Raw genomic sequence first — 22,149 nt, forward strand, 5'->3', positions numbered from 1 at the left:
ACTACGGCCTGAGTCCTGATGGACCCCCGAGACAGGGCTAAGCATCTTCTGACATGGTCGCAGAGTGGCTTCTCTTCATTCAAGCGTATCCAGGCAGCCTATAAACCCCTGCTAGACCTTACCATTGGCGCAGTGTTGTCCCTTTATGGTTCCGTTTAACACCTGCAGATCGAGTAGGTGATGGAGCGGTGCAGGAGGACCTGGGAAAGGGAAGATTGTAAACTGGCCTTCCCAAGAGAAGTCTTTTGTTAACACAAAGTTATTACCAGGAGATGGCTTATTCCTTTCTCAAAATTTAATTCTTTCCCTCACAGTGGGTCAGAAAGCAGATGGGGGTTGCAGGGAGTGCGGAGCTGATAGATCTGAAACACAAAGCAGTAGGGTTGAGCCCACTGGAAATATCAATCTCTTTTTTGGTGAGTCAATTTAGGAGAAAGCTAAATTCAAAGAGGAAATTGTAATTTAGAAAACAGAAAAAAAAAAAAAAGAGAAAAATCAATTCCAGTGACCTAGGGATCAAGTGTGGAAAGGTTGCTCTGAGAGGGAACCAGTGATGCTGAAGAAATTCTGCCCTGGAATATGAGGCAAAGAAAGAACAGTGGTAGGTCTAGAGTAAAAAGAGAATTTTCCTGCCAAGTTGCTTCTTACTGTGCTGCTGGCATCAGGAAAGTACTGCTGAATATGTTGTGGGAATTCTGAAACAACAGAATAAAAGGCATAAATAAGATACATGGAAAAATGTCATCAGTGCCTCTATGGGAGGCCCAAAAGAGCCAGAAAGGGAACATACACAGCACTTGTTTTCAGCTTGTGTTTGTGGTTTCGCAAAGGAATTGTCTGTCCAGAACAGCTGCCTTTCCTGACATTGCTAGGAAATGGTGCAAAGGTGGAGCTGCATAAACAGAACTGTGATTTGAGTTCTACAGGACAGCCCTGCTTAGTTACCATATGCAGAAACCCAGTTGTTTTAACAAGTACCAGATTAAAAGCCCAGAGTCAGGGGTTTGTTTTATTCACTTAAATGTATGTTTCTTCTTATTAGTTATCACTAATTAGTTTTCACACTAATTTTATCATGCAATAAGTTCTTAAACAGTAGTTGCAGGCAGTTTATACTGTGTCTGAGCTTTACAAGCAGCTGAAACAGCTAAAAAATTGCCCTGTGTGGAGCAGAAATAATTTTATAATCTTGCAAATAACTAGTTTCAGTTCTTTTTCTCTCAGTGTGGCTTTTTGTAAAAGCCAGCAATAACAAAAAGCAACCTTTTCCTAACATTTCTTTTTCTACAAGGAGAAGGATTATGAAACCTTATATCCGTCTTGGAAAACTTATGACCGACTGGAAATGTTATGAAAGCATTAAATAGGCCAACCAGGCAAAGCAGTGCTATTCAGAGACAAGTTTTGTAGAACAAAAGGAATTGTTGCCTTTTGCACAGATAATGTGTGCTGCTGGCCTTGGTGGGTCAGCTCAGGTGCTGATTCCTTTCCTTACACTGACAGCCTCATCTTACATCTCTAGACAGCAGTAGCAGGTGACTGTGAAGGGCTTTTCTCAGGTGACCAACTGGGAGCCCTTGAGATTCGAAATGGACAATAGTACCATTCAAAATGGACAATGGCATTGAGTTACATCCCAAGCCCTTAAGCAACTTGAATCTGTAGTTCATTCCTAAGGATATGTTGTTGAACCCAGAGATCACAGAGGTCTACGTAGGTATAGATAAACCTAAGTTTAGGGGAATTTATAATCTTGTCAGTTGTGGACTTGAAACCTTGTTCTGTATCTGCAGCTCTGTAAGTGACCACAAACATTGAAGAGTCATTATGGCAACTGTCAGTGACCTGTTAAAGGGTACTAAAGGAAGAAAATTCTTCAAAGTGTTTCTTGTTTCTCTCCTCATTAAGCATTTTTTTTCAATTGGTAAGTTAATTATTTTCACTCCAACTGCAGAGCCCAGGATATGATGCCAGCTAAATCTGATGTGAAAACAATGTGGAGCTAAATGTGACCTGCATGGAGCTGGCATCTTATTCTAGTTCTGTTCTGCTGTGCTCACCATCAACTTCCTGTGGATGTGAAAGAACAGGCACACAAAACATACCTACAGCTGGTATTCAGCAAAACCTGTTTCAAAGTGATCCACCTGCAGAAGAGGGTTGAGGGACTCCCACTAAATCAGAGCAGGAGCTCTGACATCTGCTGTTTGGCAGGAGCTGATGCCGCTGGAGGTCGTCTTTCCATTGAGAAATGTGTGGGAAAACATTGACACTCTGTGGCCAGACAGATAAAATGCAACTTCTGAAATTTCTCGGGTTTTTTGTCGCTTTTGTCCATTTTAGCAGACAGAAAGGTAGTAAAGAACAGTTTGTAGCTTTTATTCATGTTGATAATTTTCAGTATCTTTTCAGTAAATTTTGTTTATTGGTATAAAATGTCCTAAACAGTCAAGCTAAGAAAAAAAATTAAAAACAGATGATAAATCAAAACCTTGAATCCAAGCCTCCTGAATCTGAGGATCACTGAGTGAGATTCCACTGTTGCTCTGGAGCCTGGCAAGTTGTACAAAGGGCATTTTCAGGCCCATGCTTGCACTGTTAGTTTAATATTTTCTTCCTCTGGAACTTGAATGATGGAAGGCCACCTTAAAAGGAACTGGATATTTCTATTGCAAAGCAGAATTTCTTCCAGACTAATCTGGAGAGATCAACTTCATCAGCATACCTCCAAGGTATAATTTTTACTTCTCATAGAAGTAACAGATACTATCTATATCCTATTTAGTGCAGGTAGAGGGTAGGGTTAAGCATCATTAAATAGTCTCTGTTGGGATTCCTCCTTGTAGAAACCAAAGGAATACTAAAAAAAACCCAAAAAAGCCAGTCCTTGCTTTGTGGATTTTGCATTCAACAGATGGAGGAGCAAATACTAGGATACAGGAGCCTTTTTTTGGCACACATAATGTTAATATTTTTGTAAGCATACACATTTTTTGCTCTTTTTTTTTTCTTCAACTAGAAGTATTAAGAATAATGCAGAATTGAAATATAGGTCTTCCATGATAGTCAGAGCTGTATTTTAATTAGTTTCTAAGGTGGCATGTATGCAGTATGTGCTATGGATGAGTGTATGACCTAAGCTGGGAATAAGGCCAACCATAACAAGAGCTAATGAATTATTAGGAAAGGGAATGATTGTGTCAGGATAGGTAAGAATGCCAAAGAAGCTTACTTTTGAGTTGCTCTGAGGAGACAAAGCTAAGATGTTAGGGGTCAAGGAGGAAGAGATCTGTGAATTCAGGGCGTAATAAGAAGGTCCTGGAATGAGAGTTTCTGTGACATAGACGGAAAAATACAGAACACTGCCAATTTATGTGATAAAAATGAAAACAATTTGGATGGCACTGCAATAAGTAAGTCTACAGAGAGGAACTGCATCCTGCTAAAATTCTAAACAGCTTTGGAAATTATAAATTCAGAGACTATAGTAACAATATTTATGAAAAATATTCTACAGTCATATACAAAAGACATAGTAGCTCAAACAGAAGTTAAAGCAAGGCAAGTAATTCTCCTTTCCTTGTCATCCTATTGTTGAAGCACCTGCCAGGAAAGGGATGAGAACATGAGTCAAAAAAGTCTTTGCACTGTGCCATATTTCTCCACATTCACCTTGTCAGGGGGCAATGCAGGAAGTCATGGCAGGGTGTGGTGGTCAGGACCTGTCCCACTGTCCCCAGCCAGGGAGCAGGCAGGCTGGGGGACATGCAGGAGCACTCCCAGCCCTGGCCATCAGGCAGCTGTGTTGAGCAAGACCTCACACCTGCTGGCATGGCTGTGTCCTAGTGACATAGGGGTTGGGTCCCAGCAGGCCAGACAAGTGGGGATTGAGAAGAGACAAGGACCAAATTTCCTCCTTTGAGTACTGTGACATGGCATCAGCGAGGGTGTAGCAGGTGACATTTTGTGCTTTCCAGCTAGAGTCATTCCCTACTGGGAAGAGTTAACTGTGGAAAGGTGATAGCATACCTGCTGCCAGTTATGCAACCAAAAACCATTTTCCTTCATCAAATGTCCCAAGAAATGAGCAGAAAGCAAGGACCACAAGGTGAGCTGCACAATGTCCCATTTCCAACCCCACAAGGAATGCCCTGGAGGCACCAACACCTCTCAGAGTGCTGGATGGGCACCTGAAGGACAAGTGCTGAACATCTGTGGTGTGTTTTGGTGTGTGAGTCTTGTCACTGAACTTTTGGGTGTTGGTACGACTTTAAGCAATCACATCTCGTCGAGAGACATCACTGCAGGCAGGCTTTTCTAGGGCATGTCATAGCCTGTGGCTGTCTTGTGTAACTTCCAGACTATGCTAAGCCATGTTTCAAGCCTGTGGGAATTGATCTCGGGAGGAAGCAGCTTGCCTTCAGCTGCCAGCTCTCACAGCTACCCACTGACCCTGATGGAACAGGCAGCTTCCTGAGCATGTGCCAAGTGAACTGGCATTAGTCTGTTAGCAGGACTGAGTTTCCTGCGGGCACACCAGAAATCAGGGCAGAACAAGAGGAATGGAGCAGGATACAGAAAAGCAAAAGGCTAAAACTTCTTTAAGCCTGAGCCACTGCATTTGGCTTTGTTGTGGTTTTAGCCTGGGACACTGGCTAGGTCAAATCCAGCAATCATTGCAGGTCCACAAGGAACTCTCACAGCCCAGACTCGGAGATGTTCCCCTCAAGGTGGCTGCCAGCAGTAGACAGGTGGGCTCTCCAGGTCAAGACATCCACCTGTGTCCAGGCCCTCCTTCAGCTCCCAGCAGGCTTTCTCCCCAGCTGCTAGTCTGAACATCCCCACCCTGGGTGGTACTTCCATGTATGATACAGTGAGGAGGTCCTGCAGGAAATATGGGCAGGGCTGGTTGTGTGGTGGCTTTGGTGGCCTTTCTCAGAGACACAAGCACGTCTGGATGGGGAGGCACACTCTGCCTTCACTGGACTGAGATCGACTTCTTGTTGCAAGCAGATCTCGTTTGGATGAACACTCACAGTAAGGACCAGAACTACACCTGTTATTCCTGGCTATGCAAAGGGTTGTCTCCCTGGAGCTGCCTTCCAAAGAGGTGGCACATGTTGGAACAAATGGCAGTCAATATAGTGATCAGGACAAAAACCCTTTTATTGGAATATTTGGGGCATGGGAAGGAGGAAGGATTCTCTCCTATATTACTAGTACTGATATATATATATATACATATATATTTTTTAATTAGTATCTAGGAAGCAGAGAAATGCATGCCTAAAAAACAGCAAACAAATAAATCAACTGAAATTCTGTGAAACTATAAATGGAATTAGCATTGCTCCTGAGAATTCAGGGTCATGAAACACAAGACAAGAACATTTATTTTGTCCACAGAAGACACAGCTTGAATAGGGGCTGTCCTCGTCTCTGAACACAATGTCTGAATTATTTAGTACCTGGCCTTGCTGTTCCAGCAATAGACGCACTCAGAACTCATCTTGTCTGCTTTTACTTTATTTTATTTCATTCCATCTTAAACAGACTTGCAATTGCTCCTATGTATTATTTATTGGAAATACTATGCTCTTGTAACATAGCTGTGGGTGGAACAGGCTCTGTAGGCACAGTATGCACTCTCTATTTGGAATAATTGTCAGGAAGAAAGAAAATAGGCTGCAGTTCAATACATAGGGTATAAGCATATAAAAAATGAAAAAGAACATAGAGTCTCCTCTATTTGCCCATGAATTCCTGTATTCTGTGCCATAGAAAACCTGAAGGGAATCATCAGTAAAAGTGTGCTCAGTTACATCCTTTGTTCTGGCTTTACTTCTTCCTTTCCCCTTTCCCCTTTTCCTTTTCCTTTTCCTTTTCCTTTTCCTTTCCTTTTTTTTCAGAAGGAGCCTTCTTCTGTAGCATGTGAGGGAGTGATGCAATCAAAGACTTCATCACATCATATTTCAAATACTCATTGGCAGAGTCTCCACACTTGCTTCCTGTACCTATATTTTAATTTACTTGAAAGAAATTAGGGTACTGTCAATGTCTAGTCAGATGAAATAGATGTGTGTCACAGCTACCTGTCAAGTCTCAGAGAAGATGAGCAGCAGCAAAGGCAGGAGAAACATGAAAAGATCAAGAGACAATTCACTTGATCCACTGTTATGTCTAAAAATACTAACTATACTGATCATAATGGACAATGAAATATAAGAAGGAAGGTTATTCCAAAATGGTGAACAAGCAGATCAAGGAGCCAGGCACAAATGTAACTTGTTTTTAAAAATTAAGAACATGGACAAAAAGATAACCCTCAGGCAGCAACACATGCTTCAGGGTGTGCAAACAGTGCTCTGAGGGGCCAGAATCCACTGCACATTGTAGTTCTCTTTTTTTATCCATATCTAGAAAGCTTTCTGCTGATTTTGCACTTAGGGACTGGTTTTAGAAAAGATCACACACGAACATATGGTGCACAATTTTATTGTTGAATCTTGAGAAAAGAAGGCTTATGACAAGGCCTTATCACCATGTTCCAATATTTAAAGAGTGGCTCTAAAGAAGATATAGAATCCCTTTTTACAAGTAGTCTGTGGGAAAGATGAGCAGTAAAGGGTACAATTTACTCCTGGAAAGATTCTGATTGTGCACAAGAAGACGATTTTTCACAATGAGAACTATCAGCCATTGGAATAAATCTCCCAAGGGAAGTGGTGGATTCCTCTGCATTGGACACTTCTAAGATTTGGCTGGAGAGGGTGCTGAGCTTTTTTTAGACCATGCTTTTGCCTTGAAAGGTTGGTTGGACCAGATGATCCTCAAGGTCCTTCCAACCTGGCATTCCACAATTCTTCTTTATTCACAAGCTGCACAAAGCTTGTGGAGGCTCTTGGTGCCAATCAGCTCTGTGGATTAACAATGGGAAGGACATTTATCACAGAGGTAACTTGGAAAATGTGGTCTGTAGGATCCCTTGCAATCCCCTGCAGCCTATCTGGGCTGGGTCTCCTCATGTTCTTTGGTTTCTCATTCATCTTCCTTTCTGTAAAAGATAGAAAACTGAAGTATCTTGCCCCTAGAGGAAGAAATATGCCTCTCAGTGACCACCAACTGACCAGACAATCCCTTCCACGTGCTGTGCTGAATTTCATCCCCAGCAATGCTTGTGACACAGAGCTGTCACGTGGAGATTATTGCTGGGGGAACTGCGTCTTCCACAGATGCATTAAATATTCCCCGATGGTCCCAGGGAAGCAGGCGTGAATCCCATTTCCTTCTCAAATAAATGTGGCTAGAGAGCAGCTCAGCCTTACTGTGATGAGGTGAGGTCTGCACACCTCTGAGCAGCCTCTCAGGAGCCAAATCCAATCAATAAAGAAGGTAAATAAATACTGGCTTTGCTGGGATTCTGCTGCCTGTCATCAGCCGCTCTTGCACAAGCAAGTCTGGAAGTTGTTGCAGCAGCACATTTTTCCCTCTGGTATGTAAAGTTCAAAGGGTACTGTCTTGTTAAACAGTTTTCCGCTCCTTTAGGGGATTTTTATACCCCCTCAGCCATAGAGGACTGACTTTGCTTCAGTTTCAAAAGTTAAAATGTAGTAAATACTTTGATGTAAATGATTTTATGGATTTTTGCCCCAGGAATGGCTTTTTGACTCGTTGTATTTCAGTGAGACATTAAATAAAAACGTGCTTCTGTGCATTTTTAAAATTACTGTTGTTACAATGTGCACAAAAGGTAGTAAAAGCTGATGATACCGTGATTTGTTTTGAACTCTTAACCGAAAGACTGGCAGAGAAATTGTTGTCTTGTTGCTCAAGAGGCTTTAAATCCACACCCTTGAGCTGTGATTCAGCAAATTCCCAGAGTAACCCTGGTCTGAAACTCGGGTTCCTCCTTGTCCCGTCCTGCCGGGGGTGGATTTCTCCTAGACAAGCCAATGAACAAAAGCTCATTTACTTATGCATGTGGTGAGGAGGAAACTTGCTCCACAGTCTCCCCACCCCTTCCTGCAAAATGTTAGCTCTCTTTTGCACCAATCACTTCGGGTCCTGAATGAAAATGGAAGTGAGCGGCAGCGAAGCTGGGTTATAGAAACTGCTGTTCTGAACATCAGTCCCTGGCTCTGCTCCACACCTCATAAATAATAGCTTTCACCTCATTTGAGCCACAGAGAGAAGCAAAAGCTGGCTGCCCGTGTCTTCCTTCAGCAAACCTAAGGTGCTCTTTCGGAGGGGCAGGATTGAGCCCTCTGTTATTAACTGACATCATCGAGGAAATACGCTTGCTTGCTATCTTTTTTTTTTTTTTTTTCTGCATTTTTTTTCCACAGCTGCAGCAGTCTCTTGATGGGGAAGCTGATCTCCAAAGGCTGGCGGAAAAGAGATGCTCGAGTTGTCATGCTGGGGCTCGACTTCGCTGGCAAATCCACCCTTCTGTACAAACTGAAGAGTGGCCAGGCTGTGGAGACCTGCCCGACGGTGGGATTCAACGTGGAGTCTCTGCAAACACCCTGTGGTGTTTCCTTCACCCTCTGGGATGTTGGTGGACAAGACAGCCTGCGGGCTAGCTGGCCGAACTACCTGGAGGACATCAACACCCTCATCTTCGTGCTTGACAGCACAGACGTGGCCCGGCTGGCCGAAGCGATGGCAGAGCTGGAGGAAGCCCTGAGCCACCCCAGCATGGCTGGCATCCCCGTGCTCCTTCTGGCCAACAAGCAGGAGGTGCCAGGAGCTCTGGCTCCAGCCGAGCTGGGAGAGATGCTGCGGCTGGGGGGGCTGGCAGGGCACCGCTGGATGCTCCGGGGATGCAGTGCCCACACTGGCCAGGGTCTGCAAGAAGTCCTGGCCATCCTGGGAATGCTGCTGAGGGGCTCAGAGCAGAGCCCCCTATTCCAGGAGCAGCCGATCACAGGGCTGGCAGAGAGGAGGGAAGCTCCAGAGCAAACCTGAACCTCAGATGGACCCTTTCCACTCATTGCTGCCAGCAGGTTTGTCACAGAGGATTCCAGCCTGCAGGCACCCCCTGCAATGAGCAGAGCTGCAGCTGGTGCACATTGGGAAGCACCCAGCTCCTCACCACCAAAACCCACCAGGAGGATCTCTGAGCAAAACTCCCATCCTGGAACAGTTCTGGCTGCATCTCTTGGACTTTCATCACTGGCTGCTGCTTGTCCCTCTGCCACAATGTTTTGCTCATCCACTGCACTTGTATGTCCAGAGGTTCAGCAGGGATGCTTTTTGACATTTATGAATTATGACAGAGATGTGTGTAAAGGACAAAAGTTTTCTCCATTCTGCAGCTCCCAGCCCAGATCCATCTTTCTGGATGGGGTGATCCCCACATGGGGGGAGCTTGGGTGTGCCCCATGCTCTTCTCTCGCAGCACAAATCACATGTTCCTTGGCTGGGAAAGCAGGAAGACACAAAAAAGAATGGCTGAACAGGAGCAGCGTAAGCTCAGGACTTCGAATGGCTGAGCAGCTAACTGGTTTTACTGTGGCATCGACAAGTATTATCTTCAAGCCATGGAAGCAAGCTGGGATTTGATAATGTAATGCAGTTTGAGGATGTGTGTATATTAATTTATGCATTTTTTGTAATGGTTCCTTCTTTTCCCATTCATCATTTTTATCAAGTACTGATTTCATGAAACCTTATTTTCCTTGGATTATGTTTAAATATAAAGAAATCAGATCTGACTTTTAGATGCTTGGAAATACATCTGCATGGCCAGTCAACGTCTAAATATCCTCATGGTGGCCTGGACAGCCAAGACAAAATCCCATCTCTCAGACTTTTGGAACTGTGTGAGACCACTCCGCATGCAATGGTTGGTGACCATGGGCACAGGCAGGCTGGTGACCTCTCCACACTCAGCTGTGTCCAGGGCAAACGAAAACACCCCTGGCAGCTCACAACAGGACCAGGTTCCTTGTGACAGTGATGGCCTTTGTCCAATCCTGCTCAACCTACCATTGGAAAGACCTATAAAATGTGTGCCTGAAGGCCTCCTGTATGCAGGATTCTGTTATCCAGGATTAAAATTAAAGTATTTCATAGTAGCCTCTGCTTTGTTATGAAATGAATAGGGGAAGGGGAGAGATAAGATATGACATTTCTATTTTTAATTTCTGTTTCTATTCAGAAATCAGCTGCTTTCAAGGAACATCATATTCAGCCTAGGGACACCAAGGAGAAATACATGGCAAAATCCTCTTCTGTTCATACAGAGCATTTTACAGTCCAGCTGTTACTGGTGCTGTTATTAGCCACACTTCATAGAAGGCAGCAGCTGGAATAGAGAGCTCAAACAGTCACAAATAAACAGAATCAGACATTTATAGGAAGGTCTCAATCAAAGAATCCCTCCCTATTATTTTAGCTGCATTTGTGTAGAACTACATGCTATAAAACAGTGCTGCAGTGCCAATGTTGCCTAAGCAATCACAGTTATGAGTGTATTTAAACAGCACTGAATCATGGCATTAATTACATGACAGACCTGTGTGCATGTTAAGGAGGACAAAATCAGGTCTTCAAACCTTTGCAGGTGACATAAGCTGGTTGATCCACTTCCAGCTTCTTGTAGGTGGTCGTAGTTTGCCTTTAAAAAAATCTCTTTGTTGAGTTTGCTGGTGATTTGGTCTTGTGTCTTACATGGCACAAAACACAGAATTGTACATTAGGGTAAACTCAGCACAGACTGAAAGGCTGCTCTGGTGATGTCTGACTCCTAAGTGGCTCTTGATGCCTGTGTTTGCAGGATTGTCTGCTGGTGTTTAAAGGAGGCACTGAAGCCTTCCCATTTTCCTTGGAGAGTATCTTAAGCTCTTTAAAAAGATAAAAAAATAGGCTCCTCTGGCAGCAAATAGAGGTAATCACCAGACAATTTTTAATTTGGTAGACATCACCAATTAAAACAGCAAAGTGGCAGGTGAGGAAGAAGGGGCAGTGAGACCCCTGAATGCTTGAAACTGATGAAGCAACATTGCATTTACTGAAATTGTTTCTCACTTCCTCTGAAGCAGTAATTTGGCAAAGCACCCCATCTCATGGGGCATCATGTGATTTACCATCCTTGTTTTCTGGAATAAAGCTATTCTGGACGCTTGGTCACATTACTCAGCCCACTTCTGCCATTGTTCAGAGACAGTCAAAACAATGACGGGTCATAATATTTGAAAGAGCAACCCAGAGTTTACTTCCAATGATTTATCTTTTCTCCTGTGTAGGACAGCTGCTGAAACAAGTCTGTTTAATGAGCACTGCACTGCTCTAATCAAAGGCCTGCAGGATGCTCACCCAGCAGCATTTAAATGTTTTGGTGGCAAAACTGCCTGGTTCAAAGGGAGCAGCACGGCAGTCTGCAGGAAGCAGCAAGCTCCAGGCAGGGAAGTTTGTTACCTCTTTTTCTTGGCAATTCTGCAGAAGAACTCTTGCCACATGGAGTAGAATTAATCCCTAAAACATCTCTCCTTATGGATTTCAGCCAGAAGAGCACTGACAAACTTAGTTTCCATCTTCCTGGGCATGTGATAGATATCACAGACTCGGCACTGATTTCTAAAATAACACACCTTCTCTCTGAGTAGCAGATAAAGGAAAAATCCTTAGGACTTTGTTTCGGGTTCCTCACAAATCTGAAGCATCCTTCAGGTTATTTGTCCCAGAGCGCACTCTGGTCGCTCAAGATTCTTTTTTAGAAGCTTTTCTGGATGCACTCTGGTATGTATTAACCTTTACAGTGACATAACCAGAATCCATAATTGTGCATTAATCTTCTCGGCCACCACTCCACTGAGATGAGCCACACAGGTGAGTATCTCCCCTTGCTTAGAGCTGTCAGAGCAGCTTCCCTGCCCAGGCCCACCAGCACTTCCAGCCCTTAGGCCTCCCATTCCTTCTCTGCTTTGCAGGGATCACTGCAGTGGGAGTTACCACCATGTCTTTCTGCTTTTTTCAAGGACACTGAGACACTTAATTCCTCTTTCCTACTGTTTATGAAAGGGCAGAGCTTATTCCTCACTGGTTTACTAATGTTTCTGGGGGACTGGTTTTTAAAGCAGCTTTCTGAGTATGAACCCAGCACAGATTTATTTTTTAATTTTTGCCAAGAGATTTTCCATCCACCTCCAGAGAGCAGGAAAGCAGCAAGCTGGGAGAAAAACCCCCTAACCAACCAACATTAAAACCAGTACAGGAAGGACGATTCACCTTTTCCCCTTCTCTTTACCAGCACAGGAAGAATGACTCACCTTTTCCCTGCTCTCTTCACAACTTCCATTTTTCAGCCAGTCCATGACACAAAACAGTTTCTACTTGCACAGTAGCTGATTTCTGCTCTTGGCACTGTTGCTTTATTTTCAGATGGACCTATGTGCCATTTGTCCTGCAGTTTCTGATGGATTTCAGTATTGCTGAAGGGCCTGAGATCAGAGGGGCACCATGAGCTCTCAGGGCTGCAGGGTGAGGGCATGGATGGTTGCCAATGAACTATTAAAAGAGGGAACAGGCAGCCACAGAGTGCAGGAGAGGGAATTGTGACCGGATTTAACACCAGGAGGAGAGTGTTAGGGCAGCAGCCAGAGACCTGGAAAATACTTGGGGGAAGAAAGGTCAATAAGAATTTTTTAAAGGCTAAGAAGGGCTTTCTTTTCAAATACAACATGGAAAAAAATATTCCAATCCCCGCTTTTTTTAGGAGACAGCCTGTATAATGCAGTGGAATGTCTTAATTTTTGCTTAATACACCTAACAGCTGTTAATTAATTTCCTCCTCTTAAAGAAACCCTGCAATACCACATAAAAAGATTCATGACATGTAACTCACTAAGAAAAAACAAGGAGCAAAAACACATGTGATGCCATTTCTTAAAAAAATCAATACTGTTGCCAAATGGTATTAAAAACCTGTCATGAAATAATAATTGAGACAAACTATAGTTCAAGACATCACAGCCTTCAAAGGGTTAGTTAACTGGCCTTCAACTGAGCTTTCCCACACTTGATTTTTTCATGATGCATTTGCTTGAGTTGAAGCCCTGAGCCTGCCATCTGGATATTGTTAAAAATGCCAGGTGAAGGCTGGGATTTGGGTTAGGAACTCAGCGATGCATCTATGGCCAGGAGTGCATCATCCCCCATCTCGTACTTCACACAATGTGACTTGCATAACATTCCTACCAAAAGAAAAAAAAAGATAATTTAACCAACTGCTATGACCCAGACCTGACAAGTGTGTCCCTCTCTGCCAGTGCCACACCTGCCTCCCTGTGGTCAGACCAGAAGCACAAACCTCTGCTCCAACCCAACCTGGACACTTCTCCCCTCCAAAGCTCTAATGCTTTAAACCAGACCAGCACCATCAATGTCTTGGCTGCTAATTGCTGTGAGAAACCATCTCCCTGGAGCTCCTAGAGCTGACAAATTGTTCTTAAATTATCCCTTACACCTCAGATTTTTATTAGGTTTTTTTTTGGCCTGTGCTGGCTAATCACATTTGGATATGGCAATGAGGTTTTTTTTTTTTTCAACAGGCCATTACCACTTGCACAAAAAAACCCTGCTTGGTGATTGGCAGCTCTGCAGCAATGCTTTGCTCCTTGGGCTTGGGAGCAATATTTGTTTTTTAACCAAACAGTGGTGGGGTTACAAAGCTACTGATTTCTGCAGAGAGAGAACAAAGTCACATGTGCCCATGTGAGGTTTGATAATGGAGGGAAAGGACTTTGGAAAGACCAAATTGGGGGTTTCCTGGGGCAGAAAAATACCAGCTGAGAGTTGGGGCCCTCATTTCCTGGGGGGAATCAGGGGAAAGTCTATTCTGTTCATGCAGATACACACTTTATAACGACCTAATGATTTTCTGGCTTTTGACAGTACTTAATAGTAGTTCTTTTGTTTGATAATGGTGTAAACAAAGATCAGTGCTAAAATTCCACCCTTCCACACAGGCAGTATTTGCAGAGACATAAGGTTTGGGTCCATGCAGGGCTGGAGCAGGGGTCCAGCCCTGCACCAGTTGTAAGGTATCTGCACAATGTGCCTCAGGATGGAGCTTTCAAAAGCATGGAGAAGTAGCTTCTCCCTGTTCCTTGAGGAAGGTCAATAAAGAAACAAAATATGACAGACCATTCCTGAGGACCATTTCTGCATGATCGGGTGGACCCATCACTAGCAAAATAAAGGAAGCTCAGCTAGGGAGAGCAGGTTTTGGGCTGCAAATGTAGGAAAGTAATCTTGAATTTCCAGAGCTGCCCTGGGAGGGATGGGCACAATGTCCACTGTGCTTCCAAGAAAAACAGCTCTGCAAAGACAGGCCATGGGAATCACTGGGAGGGCAGGGGACATGTCCTGCTGCAGATGGCTGCAGGCAACCCCAGAGCTTTGGGTGATACAAGCACTTTAGCCTGGCAGGAAGAGGCTGATTTGACCCATTGATTCCCCCAGGCTTTCTCCCTTAAAGAGACCTTTATTCTCCTCTATTTCCTCCTTGGGAAGAAGCACTTGTGACTTACTTCCATGAGATGCTGCTCTATCTTAAAAAAAAAAAAATCCAGACTCAATATTTTCTTGCTCCTTTCTGTACCCTACCTTTCTTCCACATAATAAAACCACTCATATTGCTATCTATCCCCCCAGCATCATCAGCAGAGGTAACAAATGACCTTGTTGTATCTTCCCCTGGCAGAGCTGAAGACCCCATTAGCCGCCTCCACCACTGCACAGGAGCTCATGTGCTGCTGGAGGTAGGAAATCACAGGAGAACAGGTCCTTAGAGCATTAATTCTCCAGGAAAGATGTGGGTCTTGACCTGATGGAGAGGCTGAAAATGGCACAGAATGGCTTCTGACAGGCTATGTCTTACTGTGCCCTCAGGGCTGGCCCCAGCCCGCCCTGCTTTTCCCTGTCACTTGGATCAGCAGCCTGCGGAAATGCAGCCCCCTGACTGCCCAGTCCATGGCCACACAGGAGCATCTCACAGTCTCTGCCATCTTTCCCATGGGAGATGCATCCTAATTGAATTATTTCAGTCTCATTTTGGTGCTGGAACTTAATGGATCTTCTTGCCATTTTCTTGAAGGTGATGTGCCCTTTCCTCAAAAGAAAAGAGCTTTTAATGGCATGCCTGACTTGAGTTTTGAGACTGCATGTTATACCCATGATGGAATAGCAATATAAATAATACATCTGTTGAAAAACTCCCAACCAACCAAATAAAAAAACCCAACCAAAACACACATCCAAACCCTAAAAACCAGGGACAGTGCAGGAAATTTCAGCCGCAAAGCAAAAGCTACATCCAAACCAGGCAGCCTCAATTCAGTTGTTCAGTTCCAGCCATCTATTTAATAACTGAGCAACTACACATCGAGTAAGGAAGGAGAAAATGATGTGCACACCAACTTTCTCTGGTGTAATGGAAGGGGACAGCCTGACTTGGGAAGTCAGTCCCCAGGCACAGAGCCTGCAGCTGGCACTGACACCTGCCCAGCAAGGAGCTTTTGCTTCTCTGCCACTGATTTTAGCCCTCACACCATCTTAGGTTGGAAGCAACACTGATGTTCTCTGAAGATTTCCAAGGGGAGAGAAAAGAGCTGCCAAGTCCTGTGGTTACACTTTAGTGCTTGCAGTGCTTCTGTTTGAATATTTTTTATGGACTGGGGTAAGTGCAAACAAAGGTCCTGAGGAATACTTGTAGCAGTATTCTTGCAACTGGAAGCATGAGGGCAGCCCCCAGGTTACGTGAAGAAAAATCACGGACTTCAATAAACTTCCATTTCCAAACATGCAGGACTCACATTTTCAAATTTTCTTTTCCATCTTTAGGGGTCAAGTCTTTCTTCTATTAAATTTAACCTAATACACAACTGAGGTCAGTAAAACTCCTGGAGAAATTCAAGAGTTTAGATGTTGACTAAAATATCAAACAAAGAGAAAACTGTGACCTTTACAAGTGATTTCTTCCCTTTCCATCAGTTTTTAATATTTCAAGCACACACCCCTGGTTGAGTTCCCATAAAAACACCTCCCTGGTTACCGATAGCCATGCAAAGCTCAGTGCAAACACTTGGCTCTGTGCTGCTGACAACCAGGTTGCCTTTAAAAACCCAGCAGTTGGACAGCAGGGAGAAAGGAACATGCTGCTGCTGCACGAGCAAGTTGCCACCTTGTTAATTACTCCCTTTGGACTAAGCCCTTTTCTCAGCAAAGGGATTAACATTTCAACACAGAGCCCTGAAACTTGAGAATTTGAGGCTGAGATTACAGAGCTGGAAGTATTATCGCTAAATATCCAGCACATCCAGCTCCCTGTAAGTGTTCACAAATGAGCCCTTTGGACAGAAATTTTTCCATGTGAGATGCAACATTTAAGCAGCAATTGAACCAAACATACATTGAAAAGGTAAGGGGGTTTAACCTCTTTTTTTTTTTTTTTAATTTTAATATTTGTTCTAAACCAGTAAAGGCAGTGACTCAGAGATGTGAAACATGACAGAGATTGAGGGATATAACTACCATAAGAGTGCTTTTCTTTAGACAAAGCAATACATTTTTGGAAATATTCTACGTATATGACTTAAACATGAGAATTTGACAACTCCAAATGCTCCCTCTACCCATATCACCTCCTGAGATTCATGTGCTGCCATGCTTAAAATGACAAAACCTAAGGACCACACAAACCACTCCTAAAGAACCAATGTCAAATAAATACTCTCACAATTACTGGGGCAGACCTCCTGTAAGCTGGACCAGAAGGAATTTATCCCTTTTTTCAATATTATAAGATGCAGGCAGTAGCCAGATTTCAGGGTGCTCTACCAGTATATAAAAGTATGAAACACAGGGGAAACCAGCTGTGAACTGTATTGAACAGAATGGAACAGTGATGGGTCTAATCTCAGGGCAAGAGTTTGAGCTTCCCTTCAGCATTTCTCTGCACAAACATAGAACTGAACTTGCTGAAGTCACTGGCAAAGTATTTCAATTACATCCTCCCTCTTCACATACAATCAATTTTATATGGGCAATCATCTGGCTCCATGAGTTAGGGTTAAATAGAAGCAAATAAAGCCGCTAAAGATGATCAGCCTGCAAATAACAGATGCAGACATGAGCTCCCTTACACTTCATTTCAATACATTAAAAAAATCCAACCACCAGTTCCCCACAGGACCCTACATAGGAAAGAGGATGGTTAATCCATCTTCCACATCTTTGTTTGTCCCTGGAGCCTACTTAATGTACTGAGCAAACGGACAACCAACCTCCTCCTGCAGGCTCCCCACCATCTCCAAGGAAGAGTATCTAAATCCTTCAACAAACTTGCCATTTTTCCTCTGAGGCTGTGTGGTGACACTCACCTATTTTACTGCTGTAGATGAAGGCAGAGAACAGCCTGAAGGCTTCAACCTTCATTTCAAAACGAATCATGTTACTAACATTCTTAGGTGTGATACACAAGGTTATGATCTCTCCAACATTAAAACCTTGTAACAAAGGCTGGAAAAAAAATCAGCTTTTATATTCCTTTATAAACTGGGATGCTGCTCAAGAAAGCTGTATCAAGAGTGCACTTAAACAAGAAGCTGCTTGTGTGCCTGCAGCAGCAGCTGGAGAGCTCCGGGGCAAGCCAGCAGCACAGATTAGACCTGCCCAATACCGTTTCTGTGGCAGGATGATCCACACAGAGACCAGGATCAGGGAAGCAGAAAGCTGCTCTGGCTCCTAACTCTGCGTCTTGACATAAGGCATTTTTCCTGAGCAGCCTGAAGTAATGTCCCACCCTGAAGCAGACCTATGAGGGGATCAGGCAGCTCCAGCTCATGCTGCTGTCAAGGTGACAGTGACAATCATGACAAACCCCTGCAACAAAATCTCCAAAGGCTTTGCCTGCTGGAGCCCAGTTTTCTGCTGATTGGGTTTTTTTTTTCCTTTTCTTCCTGAAAGGGCTTCCTAATGGCTTGGCATAATTTGTTGTCCAACATATGTTTGAATAGAAGCGTAATTATGCCACAAAAAGGAGTACTTTTTATGCAACAAAATAGAACACAACACGCTGTACGTGGTGGAAAGGACTAGTTTGAAAGACATTCAGAATTGAGAGGGCATTACAGATAAGAGCAGAATAACAAAGTGGGCCTGAGCTATCATTCAGTCCAGAGATTAAAAAATAGATCAGTTAAAAATCTGCCTGTTAGTGTATGGATTTTCTTACTCATTTCTCTGTTTAGCAAATCAAGCAAACAAAATGGAAGTGTCTATATTTTTAGAAGTATGGGGCACATTAAGATATCTTCTAGGTTTTACTCTTTTAAAATAAAACGTGTCTTAAAATAATGCATTATTTATTCCAATGCAGTGTCTTTCAAGTCCTCTAGGCAGGACCTAGAGGATGATTAATTGGTTGCAAAAACCCAACACAGTTCAGTTTGTCAACTGAAAGCTGAAGGAACCAAAAGGATTAAACGGCTTTTGGAAATGGGAATTAGGTTCTTATGAAACCTTTGTCCTTTATATCCCCATGGACAAACATTTGGAAGGATTTAAATACAGCACTGAAAGCTCATCTCCATCTCCCACCCACGGGGACAAGGGTTTCTCCGGGTGACTTAGCCAACTGACATGGAGATGGCAAAGCCAGAGTTGCAGTCACAGGCACCTTTCAAGCAGTTCAAGAGGTCTCCTTCCACTGGTGCTGTCCTGTAATTAAAGCAGGACTGTACTGATTGGGAGGCTGCTGGACAATGCAAGTCTCTGACAGTTCCAATCTGTTCCCAAGCAGGACCCCAATGGGGACACTTGTCCTGGGGGGAAGGGATGCTGGCCATGAAAGGCTGTCTGGCCCAAGGCCAGCTTTAGTACACACTTGGGAAACATTTCCATACAAAGTATAAAGCTCTGTATCCAAAGTTTCAGAGATGACTGCATTAGCTTACTTTATTCATACTTGTAACATACTTCAAACTTTGATGCGGAGTTCTGCTAACTAATATCTAGTCAAAGACAAAAACCCCTACGTCAATCCATGAAGACTAAGCAGTTTCATAACCTTCAAAATAAGTTCTTGAATGTTTTTATAGTATTTGATAGCAGCTTTTTATTGGTTACAAAACCTAAGCCCATATACAAAATTAGGAACACATTTAGATGCCTCTTTGAAAGAACGTTTTAGTCTATTTTAACTGATAGTTTAAAAAAATAATAAAAACAATGCAATTTTAAACACTGTTCTGAAAACGTAAAAGTGCAGCAATATACTTTGTTTCCTTTATTAACTATGAAATGGTGCGATCCCAATCAAAAGCTGATAAGGTCACAGCAGAAAGAACTGAGAAAGCACTTTGTCCTGCCTTACCCAGTTCTCAGATGTTCACTTTTATTGTAATGCATTGAGTGCAAGAAAAGGATCAAATCTTTACAGTAGAGGAAAACTTGTTTCAGTATCAATTTGTATGGAATCTCTAGAATAACGAGTGTAGGTTGAACCGGGTATGCATCAATCTATATGGTGTACAGGAGTAGATTGAATTAGAAAGAGGGGAAATATTTGTTCACAATAACATCTGCTGGAATTCTAATTTCACAAAAACTTTGTGACCTTACCTAACTTTGATGTTTTATTGTTTAGTTTTTTAGCGAACACCACACAGTTTCAAGATTTTAGACTATAGTGTGTGAATAGGATGCAGTTACCATATGAAGCTTCAACTCAACTTCTGGGAAAAGAAAAAAGGCACAATGAACTTCAACTCAATTTTATGTGCACAAGAGTTGAAAAATCTGAGCCACCTTAAAGAGAAATTGATTCTAAAATTTATAAAACCTATAAATAATCAGAGGCCAAACCACTATATTAAAACAGATTATCTAGCAAGTAAAAATCTTGCAGTTTAAACATACGCTTGTATCCAGCTGAGATACAAGACAACTCACTCTTTAAAGTGGCTCCACCTTGGCAGATATATATTTAATGAATGCACACCTGCTATGTGTTGTTCATCAGTGGAAAAACAGCTGATCCACAAAGCTCTGATGGCATCTGTCCTTATCTTCATCACAGTAAATACAACCCACATCCAATAACTAAATTAGTTTAGATTTTTCTATCCCTTCACATCAATGCATTGGGAAATTACACCCAGTAAACAACAGCAACAAAACCAGTTTGTGTGATAGCTTACAGAATTTCAAAATTACTGATCTTCGCCCCAGCAATACCAAAATCCCTTTGAAAGTGACTGGGTCAGGAGATTTTCCAAAAGCAATGACTTCACATACCTTATAGAAAGTTATTTAATGTGCGCTGCACATCAGGTTTATGCTGAGTAATGGCAGCTTCAATATAGCCTCACACATCAACCAGTTTGTATGTTTTTAATCATATGAATAAGATTTGAGACTAACTTCTGAATTACTCTTCCAATACTCCAAGAATGAAGCTTTTATGACGCTTCTAAGTAGTTGCTGGTTTGTTGCCAACCACATCATCATAAGCACTGGTTACTAAGTAAAAAATAGTTTAAGACTAAATTACAGTAAACATGAAAGCTCCACAGTTTAAACCCAATATAAATCAACCATATCCAATTATCAATTTAAAACAGAAGATATTGACTACTGAAAGTTGAAAGCAAGATTCTTTTTAACTAATACATTTTTGGACAGATTTTTTTTTTCTACAGTCTGGGACTCTTGCTTTCAGCTTAAACAGAAGTTCAAGTCCATAACAGGTTGTAGCTCAGGTAAAATACCATGCACAGCATTTGATTACTTCAAAACAGCAGGAACACACAGGCTGAAGTGAGTGGTCAAATAGGGCTCGCTGTTCTCAAAAATTAGGTATAATGGCAAAAGCTTTACCAGTCCAAATCTACAGTTCATTCTCCAACCCTGGTTTCTGAGGCAGTTAATGAACACATATCAATTGCTGATAGCTGAAGTAGTTTTTTTGTTTTAAACTTAAGTGTTTTATCAATTGCCAAGTGTTGTGGTTTTATAAGTTACTTTTATTTCAGTTTCACCAATGAAATTCATTTGGCTTGCATTTTTGAATCTATTCTTCCACATAAAGTTTATGAAAATGTGTTTGTGGAGGACGATGAAGAAGGCTCAGAGCAAACTGGGCCCCTGTAAAGTCTTCCAAAATGTATGCATCATACCAAAGTGTCTTGATCCACAGCGCACCATTTTCCAAAGAAGCTACTTTTCCGTGGAAAGCCAATGTGCCACCACTATGGAATATTCTTAACAAAACTGCAGACTGCGGTTGTCAGCATGTGGCACCAGGAAAAAGGCAAAAAAAGGTAGTTGGGACTGTTAAAAAGAATTCTGAAACAGTTTAAGAGATCATGCATATGCATTTACAGTCCATGTGATAGTGATGTTTGGCAACTGCAAAGTGACCAATACATGGCTTGCTTTAGAAGCATCAAAACGAAGAGGCATGTGTGTCTTGGAGCCTTTTGTTTGTTCACTTGGTAGCCATCTGGTGGTGCTTCGTACTGGTGTGGGACAAGAGAAGCTGCACTTTTTTTGAACTTAAAAATTAAATTCTTTTGTTTGAAGGTTGGCCGTTGGGTCGAAGTTGTAAGTACCTCCTTGAGTGGCTTCTGGAATGAGACTGGGGTCTTCATCAATCTACAAAACACAACAACAAAAACATGAGAGGCCAATTCCCTGGACAACTGGGTACATGAAGAAGAGATTCACAAATGTTCGTATTTTCTTTTTTTTTTTAAGCATTATTGCAATAAAATTAGATCAGTTTTTCCAATTCAACCCCTCAAATGTGCTTAAAAAGAATACCACATCAACTCTGCTCTAATACTATTATGGAAATAGAAAATTGTAATGGTTAGGGACAGTGCTGCTGTTTGGTCAAAGCAGTTGGTATTTTAGCTGTGCAGTCTAATTTTCAATGCCAATTTTTAGTACTTCTGGAGTTGGCTAATCACTAGTTGTGAATTCCAAAATTAGTTTTGCACTCTCTCCCATTTTATTTCAACATGAAAATAATTTTTTATCAGCAGCTGATAAAAATACAGAGCTTAAAGGAGTTCTTAGTATCTCTTATCAATGCAAAGAATTTAGAACTGCTAATTTCAGAGCAGTTTTATACAGCTCTCA

The 22,149-nt window shown here is 42.5% G+C and overlaps 2 protein-coding genes across 2 annotated transcripts in view; one reads left to right on the forward strand and one right to left on the reverse strand.

Annotated features, from left to right (window-relative positions):
- The first annotated feature begins 8,361 nt into the window (after nt 1-8,361).
- Nucleotides 8,362-10,079, forward strand: ARL11 (ARF like GTPase 11). Its single transcript, XM_085060102.1, has one exon. It carries the CDS (start codon nt 8,362-8,364, stop codon nt 8,965-8,967), a length of 606 nt encoding a protein of 201 aa, XP_084916228.1. The 3' UTR covers nt 8,968-10,079.
- Nucleotides 10,080-19,094: 9,015 nt separating this feature from the next.
- KPNA3 (karyopherin subunit alpha 3) overlaps nt 19,095-22,149 on the reverse strand; it is a 48,034-nt gene continuing 44,979 nt past the window's right edge. Inside the window, exon 17 of the mRNA XM_085060111.1 lies at nt 19,095-21,660. Coding sequence (XP_084916237.1) covers nt 21,562-21,660 — 99 coding nt within the window. The 3' untranslated portion in view covers nt 19,095-21,561. The remainder of the gene's footprint in view (nt 21,661-22,149) is intronic.

The sequence above is a fragment of the Lichenostomus cassidix genome, chromosome 1 (genome assembly GCF_008360975.1).
Source record: "Lichenostomus cassidix isolate B80296 chromosome 1, HeHo_3.0, whole genome shotgun sequence".
In the NCBI taxonomy this organism is placed as follows: Eukaryota; Metazoa; Chordata; class Aves; order Passeriformes; family Meliphagidae; genus Lichenostomus; species Lichenostomus cassidix.